Source organism: Hyla sarda, chromosome 7, assembly GCF_029499605.1.
Source record: "Hyla sarda isolate aHylSar1 chromosome 7, aHylSar1.hap1, whole genome shotgun sequence".
In the NCBI taxonomy this organism is placed as follows: domain Eukaryota; kingdom Metazoa; phylum Chordata; class Amphibia; order Anura; family Hylidae; genus Hyla; species Hyla sarda.
Genome location: NC_079195.1, coordinates 127889752 through 127904064, shown reverse-complemented (window position 1 = coordinate 127904064; position 14313 = coordinate 127889752). Strand labels below are relative to the sequence as shown.

The 14313-nt window shown below is 42.7% G+C and overlaps 1 protein-coding gene across 1 annotated transcript in view; it reads left to right on the top strand.

Moving 5' to 3' along the window:
• Window positions 1–14313, top strand: part of CDH23 (cadherin related 23) — a 1135250-nt gene that overhangs the window by 410563 nt on the left and 710374 nt on the right. The window contains exon 8 of the mRNA XM_056530710.1: window positions 6761–6889. Within this exon, the coding sequence (XP_056386685.1) occupies window positions 6761–6889 (129 nt within the window). The remainder of the gene's footprint in view (window positions 1–6760; window positions 6890–14313) is intronic.

The following is a 14313-nucleotide window of genomic DNA, read 5'->3' as shown; positions in this document are numbered from 1 at the left end:
AAGGCCCACTTTATTGTAATTCCTCAGCACATTTGAAGAGTACCTCTAGTTAAAAATGAAATCTTCAGTGTACCTTTGGGCTGGCCTTTCCCTACCAAGCACTGTTGAGCTGTAGTCTATTTTCTAATTCACTAATAGAGAGTTGTTTGTCATCTACCAAATCACAGATACAGTGGTGTTGCAGGCTATTCATTTTCTCAGTAAGCCTGCTAGCTCACCTTACACTTGTTACTCAAACCCTTCCCTTTATAGTACAGTCTTAGGACTCTATTACACATGGTATTTATCTGACGGCAAATGAGAAATCAAACAAACTCATCAATTGGCTGATCACATAGTTTAAAATGCAAAAAAATCCTCTTTTATTTGCTGCATATCTCTACGTGTAAAAGGGGCCCTGCGGAAGATAAATGATAGACGGAAAGGGTTGCCTAAGTAACGATTGCCAGAATAATCCAAAATCACAGGTCCTGTGTCCCCATTTGAATGGAGAAGTACTCTGTGTCAGGTACTCTGTGGGACTAATGGGAGGTAGCCAAGTATAGCTGTTCTCATGATCAGTGGGGTTCTACATGATAGAGTCCCCAGTGATAGATGTTACGCCGAGCGCTCCGGGTCCCCGCTCCTCCCCGGAGCGCTCGCAACATCCTCGCAATTGCAGCGCCCCGGTCAGACCTGCTGACCGGGTGCGCTGCGATACCTCTCCCAGCCGGGATGCGATTCGCGATGCGGCAGGCACCCGCTCGCGATGCGCATCCCGGCTCCCGTACCTGACTCGCTCTCCGTCGGTCTTGTCCCGGCGCGCGCGGCCCCGCTCCCTAGGGCGCGCGCGCGCCGGGTCTCTGCGATTTAAAGGGCCAGTGTGCCGCTGATTGGCGCCTGGTTCTAATTAGTGAATTCACCTGTGCACTTCCCTATATAACCTCACTTCCCCTTCCCTTCCGTGCCTGATCTTGTTGCCATTGTGCCAGTGAAAGCGTTTCCTTGTGTGTTCCTAGCCTGTGTTCCAGACCTCCTGCCGTTGCCCCTGACTACGATCCTTGCTGCCTGCCCCGACCTTCTGCTACGTCCGACCTTGCTCTTGTCTACTCCCTTGTACCGCGCCTATCTTCAGCAGTCAGAGAGGTTGAGCCGTTGCTAGTGGATACGACCTGGTTACTACCGCCGCTGCAAGACCATCCCGCTTTGCGGCGGGCTCTGGTGAATACCAGTAGTAACTTAGAACCGGTCCACTAGCACGGTCCACGCCTATCCCTCTCTGGCACAGAGGATCCACCTCCTGCCAGCCGAATCGTGACAATCTCCAGTCTGCCCAACGGCTGAACCCTCGCCAGGCCAGGTGGTCGTTGTTCTTTGCCCGTTTTAACTTTGAAATTCATTTTCGCCCTGCCGACAAGAACATTAGGGCCGATGCCCTCTCTCGTTCCTCGGATGCCTCGGAAGTAGAGGTCTCTCCGCAACACATCATTCCTCCTGACTGTCTGATCTCCACTTCTCCAGCCTCCATCAGGCAAACTCCTCCTGGGAAGACCTTCGTTTCTCCACGCCAACGTCTCGGGATTCTCAAATGGGGTCACTCCTCCCACCTCGCAGGCCATGCGGGCATCAAAAAGTCCTTGCAACTCATCTCTCGTTTCTATTGGTGGCCGACTCTGGAGACGGATGTTGTTGATTTTGTGCGGGCCTGTACTGTCTGTGCCCGGGATAAGACTCCTCGCCAGAAGCCTGCTGGTCTCCTTCATCCTCTGCCTGTCCCCGAACAGCCTTGGTCTCTGATTGGTATGGACTTTATTACAGACTTACCCCCATCCCGTGGCAACACTGTTGTTTGGGTGGTCGTTGATCGATTTTCCAAGATGGCACATTTTATTCCTCTTCCTGGTCTTCCTTCAGCGCCTCAGTTGGCAAAACAATTTTTTGTACACATTTTTCGTCTTCACGGTTTGCCCACGCAGATCGTCTCGGATAGAGGCGTCCAATTCGTGTCTAAATTCTGGAGGGCCCTCTGTAAACAGCTCAAGATTAAATTAAACTTCTCTTCTTCTTATCATCCCCAATCCAATGGGCAAGTGGAAAGAATTAACCAGGTCCTGGGTGACTATTTACGGCATTTTGTTTCCTCCCGCCAGGATGACTGGGCAGATCTTCTACCATGGGCCGAATTCTCATACAACTTCAGAGTCTCAGAATCTTCTGCTAAGTCCCCATTTTTCGTGGTGTACGGCCGTCACCCTCTTCCCCCCCTCCCTACTCCCTTGCCCTCTGGTTTGCCCGCTGTGGATGAAGTGACTCGTGATCTTTCCACCATATGGAAAGAGACCCAAAATTCTCTTTTACAGGCTTCATCCCGCATGAAAAGGTTTGCCGATAAGAAAAGAAGAACTCCCCCCATTTTTGCGCCCGGAGACAAGGTATGGCTCTCCGCTAAATATGTCCGCTTTCGTGTCCCCAGTTACAAACTGGGACCACGCTATCTTGGTCCTTTCAAATTCTTGTGCCAGATTAATCCTGTCTCTTACAAACTCCTTCTTCCTCCTTCTCTCCGTATTCCCAATGCCTTCCATGTCTCTCTCCTTAAACCACTCATCATTAATCGCTTCTCTCCCAAATTTGTTTCTCCCACTCCTGTTTCCGGCTCTTCTGACGTCTTCTCCGTGAAGGAGATTCTGGCCTCCAAGACGGTCAGAGGAAAAAAATTTTTCCTGGTGGATTGGGAGGGCTGTAGTCCTGAAAAGAGATCCTTTGAACCTGAGGACAACATCCTAGACAAAAGTCTTATCCTCAGGTTCTCAGGCTCCAAGAGGAGGGGGAGACCCAAGGGGGGGGTACTGTTACGCCGAGCGCTCCGGGTCCCCGCTCCTCCCCGGAGCGCTCGCAACATCCTCGCAATTGCAGCGCCCCGGTCAGACCTGCTGACCGGGTGCGCTGCGATACCTCTCCCAGCCGGGATGCGATTCGCGATGCGGCAGGCACCCGCTCGCGATGCGCATCCCGGCTCCCGTACCTGACTCGCTCTCCGTCGGTCTTGTCCCGCCGCGCGCGGCCCCGCTCCCTAGGGCGCGCGCGCGCCGGGTCTCTGCGATTTAAAGGGCCAGTGTGCCGCTGATTGGCGCCTGGTTCTAATTAGTAAATTCACCTGTGCACTTCCCTATATAACCTCACTTCCCCTTCCCTTCCTTGCCGGATCTTGTTGCCATTGTGCCAGTGAAAGCGTTTCCTTGTGTGTTCCTAGCCTGTGTTCCAGACCTCCTGCCGTTGCCCCTGACTACGATCCTTGCTGCCTGCCCCGACCTTCTGCTACGTCCGACCTTGCTCTTGTCTACTCCCTTGTAACGCGCCTATCTTCAGCAGTCAGAGAGGTTGAGCCGTTGCTAGTGGATACGACCTGGTTTCTACCGCCGCTGCAAGACCATCCAGCTTTGCGGCGGGCTCTGGTGAATACCAGTAGCAACTTAGAACCGGTCCACTAGCACGGTCCACGCCAATCCCTCTCTGGCACAGAGGATCCACCTCCTGCCAGCCGAATCGTGACAGTAGATAGTAAGTAATCTTCATAGGAAAACCTCTTCATTGGAATCTGTCATCAGTATCACTCACATTAAAGGGGTATTCCAGGCAGAACCTTTTTTTTATATATATCAACTGGCTCTGGAAAGTTAAACAGATTTGTAAATTACTTCTATTAAAAAATCTTAATCCTTCCAATAGTTATTAGCGTCTGAAGTTTTCTGTCTAACTTTTAATAGAAGAAATTTACAAATCTGTTTAACTTGCCGGAGCCAGTTGATATATAAAAAAATTTTTTGGCCTGGAATACCCCTTTAAACTCTTGGTACAGGCTTGTAGTGTGGGTAACACTGAGGAAAAACATACTTCCTGCTTCTCACTCTCTTCTTCGGGGAGAGGGCATTACCATGTATGTGCCGTCCAGATGTCACCATGCACCAGGAGCTTGGGAATGCCCCCCAAGCACAAAGCTCCACATTTTCATATATGATAGACTGGGGATTGCAGAATATCAATGGCATGGAACGAGGAGAGGAGCGGTAAGTATGATTTTCATATTGTTGTTAGTATATTTGCCTTGTATGCAAATTATGAAAAACCCAGTGGTAACAAGTCAGGAATATAAAGTAACTGATAACCATGAAACAGAGTACATTTTCCTGGGAGTACATTTATGTGCTTGCCAGTACCATTAGTAGATAGGACATTGATGGTAGTAAGTGTCATGTCTTGACTGTGTCTCTTAGAAAGCACTGGTTGCTACAAGTTATTTCGTCTGGAACAGATTCTCAGTTCAGCTGCAACCTGTGATTAAATAGAAATACAGAACACAAATTTACTGTCATTACCTGACAAAACAACATAGATATTAAATGCAATCTCCCATCAGAGCATAACAGAATTTATACTCATCATATGGCAACTTGCAATGTGTGTTTACTGACATTGCCTGGCGGAGGAGAATAGACATAAGGATGACAAGATATTTCCATTAACAATAGAGGATACATCTAGTTCATTGCACTTCTATTAATTTTATGGAACAGGAAAGATTAACCTATTAGTTCACACAGTCAGCTGCTGCAATGCATGGAAACTGACGGTTTGACAAAAGGATAAAACACAATGCACAGAGTACTATAGATTACAGATCTTAATTCAGTCACTATCCACAAAGTGCTATTGAATATGGAAATATTTAGAATAACCTCCTTAGCAATGACTTTGGTTTTAAAAAGTGCATGATGTGGTTTGTCATTGTACATGTATTTGCTTTAACTTTCACTGCTGTTAGTACAGTTTATTCCCTGACAGTCCTAGAACTAATGTATTTTGACATGACTAGAGATGAGCAGTATCTTTTCAAACAGGTTGGTGGATGTTTAGTGATGGACCTTTTAAGGTCCTTTTACGCAGGGAGACTACATGCTGAATGCATGTTCCTAGGAACACTCTTTACCAATAATTCACCCATTAAAAATGGCAGCGATCAGCCAACAATCAGGAAAACACCCATTCTTCCGCTGGTTTGATCTTTTCTTCGGCCAATAAAATCACTGCTATGGGCTACACATTGCCCTGTATGAACAGGGGATTGATGGCCAAGTGTGATGATATCAGTTTGAATAAGATGGAATAGAGAAAAAAAATTTATAAAAAATTTGTACTGAATACAATCTATTCAAAGTACAGGGTGGGCCATTTATATGGATACACCTTAATAAAATGGGAATGGTTGGTGATATTGACTTCCTGTTTGTGGCACATTAGTATATGTGAGGGGGGAAACTTTTCAAGATGGGTGGTGACCATGGCGGCCATTTTGAAGTCGGCCATTTTGAATCCAACTTTTGTTTTTTCAATAGGAAGAGGGTCATGTGACACATCAAACTTATTGGGAATTTCACAAGAAAAACAATGATGTGCTTGGTTTTAATGTAACTTTATTCTTTCAGTTATTTACAAGTTTCTGACCACTTATAAAAACTGTTCAATGTGCTGCCCATTGTGTTGGATTGTCAATGCAACCCTCTTCTCGCACTCTTCACACACTGATAGCAACAACGCAGGAGAAATGCTGGCACAGGCTTCCAGTATCCGTAGTTTCAGGTGCTGCACATCTCGTATCTTCATAGCAAAGACAATTGCCTTCAGATGACCCCAAAGATAAAAGTCTAAGGGGATCAGATCGGGAGACCTTGGGGGCCATTCAATTGGCCCACGACGACCAATCCACTTTCCAGGAAACTGTTCATCTAGGAATGCTCGGACCTGACACCCATAATGTGGTGGTTCACCATCTTGCTGGAACAACTCAGGGAATGTGCCAGCTTTAGTGCATAAAGAGGGAAACACATCATCATGTAGCAATTTTGCATATCCAGTGGCATACATGATGATGTGTTTCCCTCTTTATGCACTGAAGCTGGCACATTCCCTGAGTTTTTCTAGCAAGATGGTGCACCACCACATTATGGGTGTCAGGTCCGAGCATTCCTAGATGAACAGTTTCCTGGAAAGTGGATTGGTCGTCGTGGGCCAGTTGAATGGCCCCCAAGGTCTCCTGATATGACCCCCTTAGACTAATATCTCTGGGGTCATCTGAAGGCAATTGTCCATGCTGTGAAGATACGAGATGTGCAGCACCTGAAATTACCGATACTGGAAGCCTGTGCTAGCATTTCTCGTACGGTGTTGCTATCAGTGTGTGAAGAGTGGGAGAAGAGGGTTGCATTGACAATCCAACACAATGGGCAGCATATTGAACACATTTTATAAGTGGTAAGAAACTTGTAAATAACTCATGAAAGAATAAAGTCACGTTAAAACCAAGCACATCATAGTTTTTCTTGTGAAATTCCCAATAAGTTTCATGTGTCACATGACCCTCTTCCTATTGAAAAAACTAAAGTTGGATTCAAAATGGCCAACTTCAAAATGGCCGCCATGGTCACCACCCATCTTGAAAAGTTTCACCCCTCACATATACTAATGTGCCACAAACAGGAAGTTAATATGACCAACCATTCCCATTTTATTACGGTGTATCCATATAAATGGCCCACCCCGTATATGCAATGCTATATAAATGCATTCAAAACTTGAAAATTTGAGTTGTGAATGAATTGAAGTGTACATGAAAGTGTAAATAGCAGAAGAAGACATTTTTTAGGCTGAGGAAGCTGGTGGCGATGGTAGGAAGTAGAAAAAAATGTGTCCAGAGTTAATTTTTTTCTTTGTCTGTTATTATTAGGATCAAGACAAGACAAAACCTCTGTCAACATTAGCCAACCTGGCCATTACAATCACTGATATTCAAGACATGGACCCAATTTTCATCAACTTGCCATACAGCACTAACATATATGAAAACTCTCCTCCAGTAAGTACTGTATATATATATATATACATATATTTCTAAGTGAGAAAAAAAAACAATATCAATAGAAACCTAGAATAATGCTGGTTGTGCTAGAAAATTTTATGAGATCTTCACTGGAGAACATTGTTCACTTTCATATTACTGCTGTACATAACTTTTTAGACCCCTTGGTCAGTTTTAATTGTTCTTCTGAATGCAAATTTATTGTAAAAAGACAGAAGAGGCAAGTGGCTTTCTGTGCTTTTAAGCTATGTCTTGCCCCTTGGCTTCGCCTTGGCAAAACAGTATTTCCATTTTTGGGTTTTGTTTTTTTGTCATAATTCTTTAGTAACAGACTGAGATATCCTTAATACATTTTCCACTGAGAAAACTCTTTCGGAGCCTTCAATACCCGTTCTTTCTAGGAAGCACTCTTAACTTTCTGGCACCAGTTGATTGAAAGAATAAAATGGGAAAATTATTGCTACTCTTCCACTTACAATAAATAAACAATAAAATACATAAAGGCCAGACTGAATAATGTCTTTGATATCCACCATATTTCTCAAGTCAGTTGCTTATCCATAATAACTGCAGTCAATTGTTTTCATTGCTCTTAATAAGATTTGTACACTTTTTCATTGACTCACTGGATTATTACTATATTAAATTAAGACAATATAGAATTTACATGTTAGACAACATTTTCTTCCTTATGTCACTTCCTGGTTGGCTTATACTAATATTTTGCACCTAAATTATGTTGCACTCCATTATTAAAGGGGTATTCCGGGCAAAAACATTTTATAAGATGTCTGATCTGATCTGATAAGATGGGGGTCCGGAAGCTGCGTCTCCAGTTTTGGAAGGCGTGATGGCCATCATGCCCCCTTTCCATAGACATGAATGGAGGGGGCATGGCGTAACGTCACGTACCCAGTCCCGGGAAACGCTGAGATTTCCGAAACTGGAGATGCAGCATAGAATGCGGGTGCTGCAGGGAGATTGCGGGGGTCTCAGCAGCTGGCCCCCCACAATCAGACATCTTATCCCCTATCCTTTGGATAGGGTATAAAATGTTTGTCCACATGTTAGGTGCTATCTTTACAACACTTGAGCTGGTAATGAAAAGGAAGATTTTATCAGTTGACAAACTTCTATAAGTAGCACTAAAAGTAGCATCAATTGTATCTCCCTAGCTTCTAATTGCTGGGACCTACAGCTCCATATCTAGTATAGGGCTGGCAGATTCCCCTCAAGGGGGGTTATACACCTTAGATAGATAGGAACATTTATTTTACAACTCCAATGGACACATGCTACGCAAACAAATAATACATGTCAATTGCAAAAAACATGAACATTGAAAGAAGATGCAATATAGCCAAAAATCTTAACCACCGGAGTACCCCTTTAAGGTCACCACTAGAGAAGGTGAATACAGTCCTTGGAGACTCTTTCCTAGGAATGTATCCACCTTTTCCAGCCCACCGGAGCACCTGAAGGCTGAACTAATTTACGCAGGATAAGTTATCAACTGCCGAGCCGAGAAGTTCGTGACAAATCAAATTTACTGTAAGTTCGCTCATCTCTAGTCACCACCGTACACATTAGATGGCCATCTGGTCCATCCAAAATTAGTTCATATAATACAGTGTTTCCCAAGCTCAGTCCTCAAGTACGCCCAACAGGTCGTGATTCCAAATTATCCCATACAGAGAACACTTGTAGTTATGCCTGATGCACTGACCATAATTCTATCACCTCTGAAAGACTGAGGGAATTCTAAAAATATGGCCTGTTGGTCCTTGAGGACTGAGCTTGAGAAACACTGATCTTATACGGCCAGCTTCACCTAAAGTGACCACTAAAACACTACTGCATTAGATCTCTCCTTTATTTTTCTTATAAATGTAAATAAATAAAAGCAATGGAGCACTAAGGTCTTTTAAATTGACCTCTCTAGTGATAGCTTCTTGTAACAACATTTTCTTCTCTTGTTTACTATAAATGCATCGCTGTAGTTTAGCAGAGTTTAGTAACATATCTGTAACATAATTTCTCTTCTTTCTTCCATCACTCTTTTCTTCCTCAGCTTTACTTTCTTTTGTCTTTATTTCTGCTCATGCTGCGTCCCCCTCCCTTATCTATGGCACACAGCATGCCTCTGATTTTCTATCTGTGTAGCTGTTGAGAATACCTAATCTGAAGTGTATACATTACTTAATAAAGTCCTTCTTATTTAGGATTATTGCATCAAATTTTAATTTCCTCACTTGAGTAACAGCATGTCAAGCCGGCCGTCAGTGAAGAGCTGATAGAAAGTGAAAGGGTTGTATAAACGGCAGCAAATTACTGCGAACGGATCACTATCGGCTCTTTGACTGGAGCCGAGGAGTGAGAAATAGGATTTTCAGCTTCCAAATCTACCATAGACATGTTGCAGAGGGCTTGCTTTCCACTTCCCATGAGTTTCTCTTCCGTGACTCTAGACTGTGTCTTGCTTTTTAAGTAGGTCTTTAATCTTGCCATAGAAAGGGGAGAAAATGAAGTTTGGAATCCAAACCATAGTGAATATTCCCAAAGAGGGCAGCTCTCCCCTGTTTTTACGACCAATCATAGCAGGCATAGGTCATGGAAACATCTAAGGAGAACTGAACGCTGGCTTAAAATTCTGCAGCGGTCACCTATCAGAGACAATGCCTGCGTTTTGGCAATGCCCTTAAGAAGGTTAGGTAACAAATATGCTCTGAAATGTTTTCCAAATCTCATAGGTTAATTGTAGGTTATTAACCAATGGACAATAGCGCAGACATGCTCCAGGGAGGATTATTTAGAATGTGGCAATATATTTCCATACACACAACCTCATAGTGAGTCATTTGCGTAAATCTTTGAAGACTAGAGGGAACAAATTAACAGACAATAAAAATAAAATAGGGGCTTTAGTGCTTAGCTCATTATTTTCCATTATCCGCAGTTTTGAATCTATTGAAACCTCTGTCTGTATTTAGCATAGAGTTTCTGGTGATACTTTCCAGGATAACAATATTTACTTCTAGTCCATTCATTGATCTCTCAAGAATAAAAAATGTGGTGCTTCCTAAATCCACATAATTGTATTGCTAGCTGGTTTACTGAAGTTCAGTTTTATTATGTAATACAACAGCAACATGGTTGTACAATATTTGTGCTGGAAAATCTTCATAGCCCTCAATTAACACCATGAACCTAATAAAGAAGGTCGAGCCTCAATTAACAGACCCTTAGTATATGAATCTGAAGCATTTTTTAGACCACTGATCTAGACAAATGATTAAAGCAGATAATCTATCCATAAATAGATATAAGATAGGACTTTACTGGACCCCCAGCTGCCATCACAATGTACTATGTAACTGCATTACGCTATTACGCTAAGGCAATCAGGTGACAGAGGAAGCCCCCATTCCTTATATAATTGCTGAGATGTTGCAGTCACTATTGGCCATGGCAGCAAATTGGTTAAATGTCCGGAATCAGAGTTATGTGAAATTTTGGCAGCTGCATCAAAGGTCAAATGCCATCCTTTCTATCATGCCTTTATCATATTTATATTATATTTTGCTGCATATTTTCTGCTGATGAGGTTACCACCTATTGACTTCAATTGGTAGAAAAATCAGCAGCAGAAAAAAATGCAGCATATACTGTACGTGTGAACACACCCTTAGACGTTAATCAGTTTTGCATTAAAGAAAAGAAAAAAACCTATACTGCTGTGCAGCACATAGTGTCCTTCACTGGAAATGGATTGCTATTATTTCTGATGAGTCAGTGGTACTTGAGTTGTGATGCATAAGCTATTTATGTTATTAGTATATATATATATATATATATATATATATATATATATATATATATAGCAGTAGAATGCAGGTGTAGAAGTCTTTTAACTATCAATGTGTGATATTATGTTTATTCAGTTCATAGTTTATTTATCTCCATCTGCAGGGGTTTACAATTGATGCAGTAGGATTTATAAAGAATATGTAACTTTTTAAAAATAAAAGCACCTTGGTTGTTTGTTGGCAGCTTTATCCGGTTTTCATGCACGGGGCCCGCACATGTAGTGCAAATCTTTTTATTTAACTTACAAATAGTGAAACAGGACATGGCTGAAAATCCACAACTTTTACTATGATCTAATTACAGGTTTTTAGTTTACCTTTTGATCGAATTGTTTAATCACACTCGCCAAGTCAAGGCCACCTGATAGGAATGGGTTCCTAAACTTACACTGGCGTAGCGCTGAGTGGCAATCACTGCTGCTGCGACACCAAGCCCACAGGGGGGGAACGACCCGGTGCTCAGGCAGCCCCACCCTGCCCGACCAAGTCCCCGGCTCTGAGCCACATCACCCCTCAGACAAAGCACCACAGCAAAGTGAACACCCTCTATGTGCTCCCTGCCAGGGGGATGGGAGAATGCTGGGAAGAAACCCTTATGCAGTCTCCTGCTGATTAAAAATGCCTTGGCCGAATGGATGGAGTGGAGTGCTGGCCATGGAAAAACAAAATAAAAGAAGGGACAGAATACAAATGTAACTAAACAGAACATGGCCGCACATCCACAACTTGTAACATGATTTAATTGCTTCTCATCATAATTTCAAAAACTAAAAGGTTGTTACTGTACCCTTTGATTGAAACATGCAAGCCTGCTCGCCACGTGAGGACCACCTGATAAGAACGGGTTCCCAAACTAACACTGGCATGGTGCTGGGTGACCACCACCACCACTGTGACACCAAGCCCACAGGGGGAATGACCCAGTGGCCAGACAGCCCCACTGCTGCCCGGCCAAGTCCCTAGCCCTGGGCCACAAAACCCCACAGACAAAGCACCACAGCAACAATGGCCACTGCAGTGCACCACACCAGTGAGAACACCTACCATGTGCTCCCTTCCAGAGGGCTGGAAGAATGCAAGAGGAAACCCTTATGCAGTTTCCTGCTGATTAAAAATGCCTGGGCTGAATGGATGGAGTGGAGTGCTGTCCATGGAAAACACTGTTTACGGTTTTCTCTAACATTTTCCACCATTCCATGCCGCCATAGACAAGTCACCTTGTCTCTAGGGTGCGTGGCTATGCTGCAGTACGTGGACGGATAGCAGGGTGGATGGGATTAACTGAAGTAGTGCTGTCCACTAATCCACTCCAGCATAGCCAAGCTCCGTGGAGACCATATGACTTATGATGCATTGTCTGTGGCCACATGGAATGCTGAGAAATGTCAGACAACAGTAAAATAACAATATTTGCACTACAGCACTTTTGGCTGTAAGTTCTGTGCATGAAAACGGGACAAAGTTGAGCATGGAGGTAATAGAAGCAAATTACACAGTAATGTAACCTGGTCTCATGGGCTCAAAGGCTGAAGAAAAAAAAATAGGAATACCCATTTAATGTCAGAAGGATGAATACCCACAAAAATGAAGCAACCTCTTCACAAACCATGTGTGCATGCTCTCAACTCTCCAAGATACATTGATCCAATAGTACATACTTCTCAGCTTCAATATGGGTTTATATCATAACCTCCTAAATAGGGCCAAATAAATCCAAAGTATGGAGTGTCTATTATAATACAACCAATAGGGAACACACCATGCTTTGTGAAAATAATACTCAAATCTTTATTGAAAAAAAGTTGTAAAATACATCAAAATACATATAATATATTGCAGAACTACAATATAGAGCAGGTTACACTGAAGGCAAGTGTGAATAAAAATAACAACCAACCTAAGCAGCATGGTATTAAAATCATTGCAGGAGCAAAACAAACCCTGCAACTACTCTTTAGGAAACAAAAATGAACATTACTCATGGCCCACACAACCAAAACAGCATTGGGGTAGCAGGGATCATCAAATGTAAGTTGTGTACCCTTGATGTGGTTACCCACTTAGGTTGGTTGTTATTTTCATTCACATTTGGCTTCAGTGTGACCTGCTCTGTATTAAAGTTCTGTAATATTTTATGTGTCTTTTGATGTATTTTACTAAGTATTTTCAATAAAGACTTGGAAATTATTTTCACAACGCATGGTGTGCACCCTATCAGTGTTTATGGTTTTATATCACTATAAAAAAAATGTTCCCTTACATCTAGATCTTAGGTAGATCCAGAAGGCAGATATGAGTTTTTAAACCCATATAGAAGAGAAAAAGAGACTGGAGGACAGTGCCTCATGTATTACCCCTGGTGGTTAGTAACCCTACTAGGGGTCCGCACAGATAGAAGCCTTTGGAAGAGGAGGATTAACCCCTGAATGACGCAGGACGTAAATGTACGTCCTGGTGAGCTGGTACTTAACGCACCAGGACGTACATTTACGTCCTATGCATAACCGTAAGCATCGGAGCGAGGCTTGTATCATGCACAGCAGGTCCAGGGACCGGCCGATAATGGCAGACATCCGCGATTGCATGGATGTCCGCCATTAACCCCTCAGATGCTAAAATGGATGATCAGATCGCCCTCAGCGCTGCCGCGGCGATCCAAACATCCAGAATGGCAGACGGAGGTCCCCTCATCTGCCTCCACTGCCTTCTGTTCTCGTAATCGAGCAGAGCAGAGCAGAAGATGACCGATAATACTGATCAGTGCTATGTCCTATGTATAGCACTGAACAGTATTATCAATCAAATGATTGCTATAAATAGTCCCCTATGGGGCTATTAAAGTGTAAAAATAAAAGTTAAAAAAGTTTTTAAAAAGTAAAAAAATGTGAATAACCCCCTCCCCCAATGAAAACATACATTGTCCCATTTTCCCTATTTCACCCCCAAAAAGTGAAGAAAAATATTTTATATACATATTTGGTATCGCCACATGCGTAAATATCCGAAGTATTAAAATGAAATGTTAATGATACCATACGGTGAACGGCATGAAAGTAAAAAAATACAAATTAGCTGCTTTTTTAATAACATTGTATTCCCCAAAAAAGTAATAAAAAATGTATTACAAGTTTTATATAAGCAAATATGGTATCAATAAAAAGTACAGATCACGGCACAAAAAATGAGCCCTCATACCGCCGCTTATACGGAAAAATTATAAAGTTAAAGGTCTTTAAAATAAGGGGATTTTAAACGTACTAATTTGGTTAAAAAGTTTGCGATATTTTTTAAGCGCAACAGTAATAGAAAAGTATGTTATCATGGGTGTCGTTTTAATTATATTGACCCAAAGAATAAAGAACACATGTCATTTTTACCGTAAAATTGTACGGCGTGAAAACAATACCTTCCAAAATGAGCAAAATTGCGGTTTTCTTTTTCATTTCCCCAGACAAATTGTATATTTTTGGTTGTGCCATACATTTTATGGTAAAGTAAAGTGAGTGATGGCATTACAACGGACAACTGGTCGCAAAAAACAAGCCCCGTACTAGT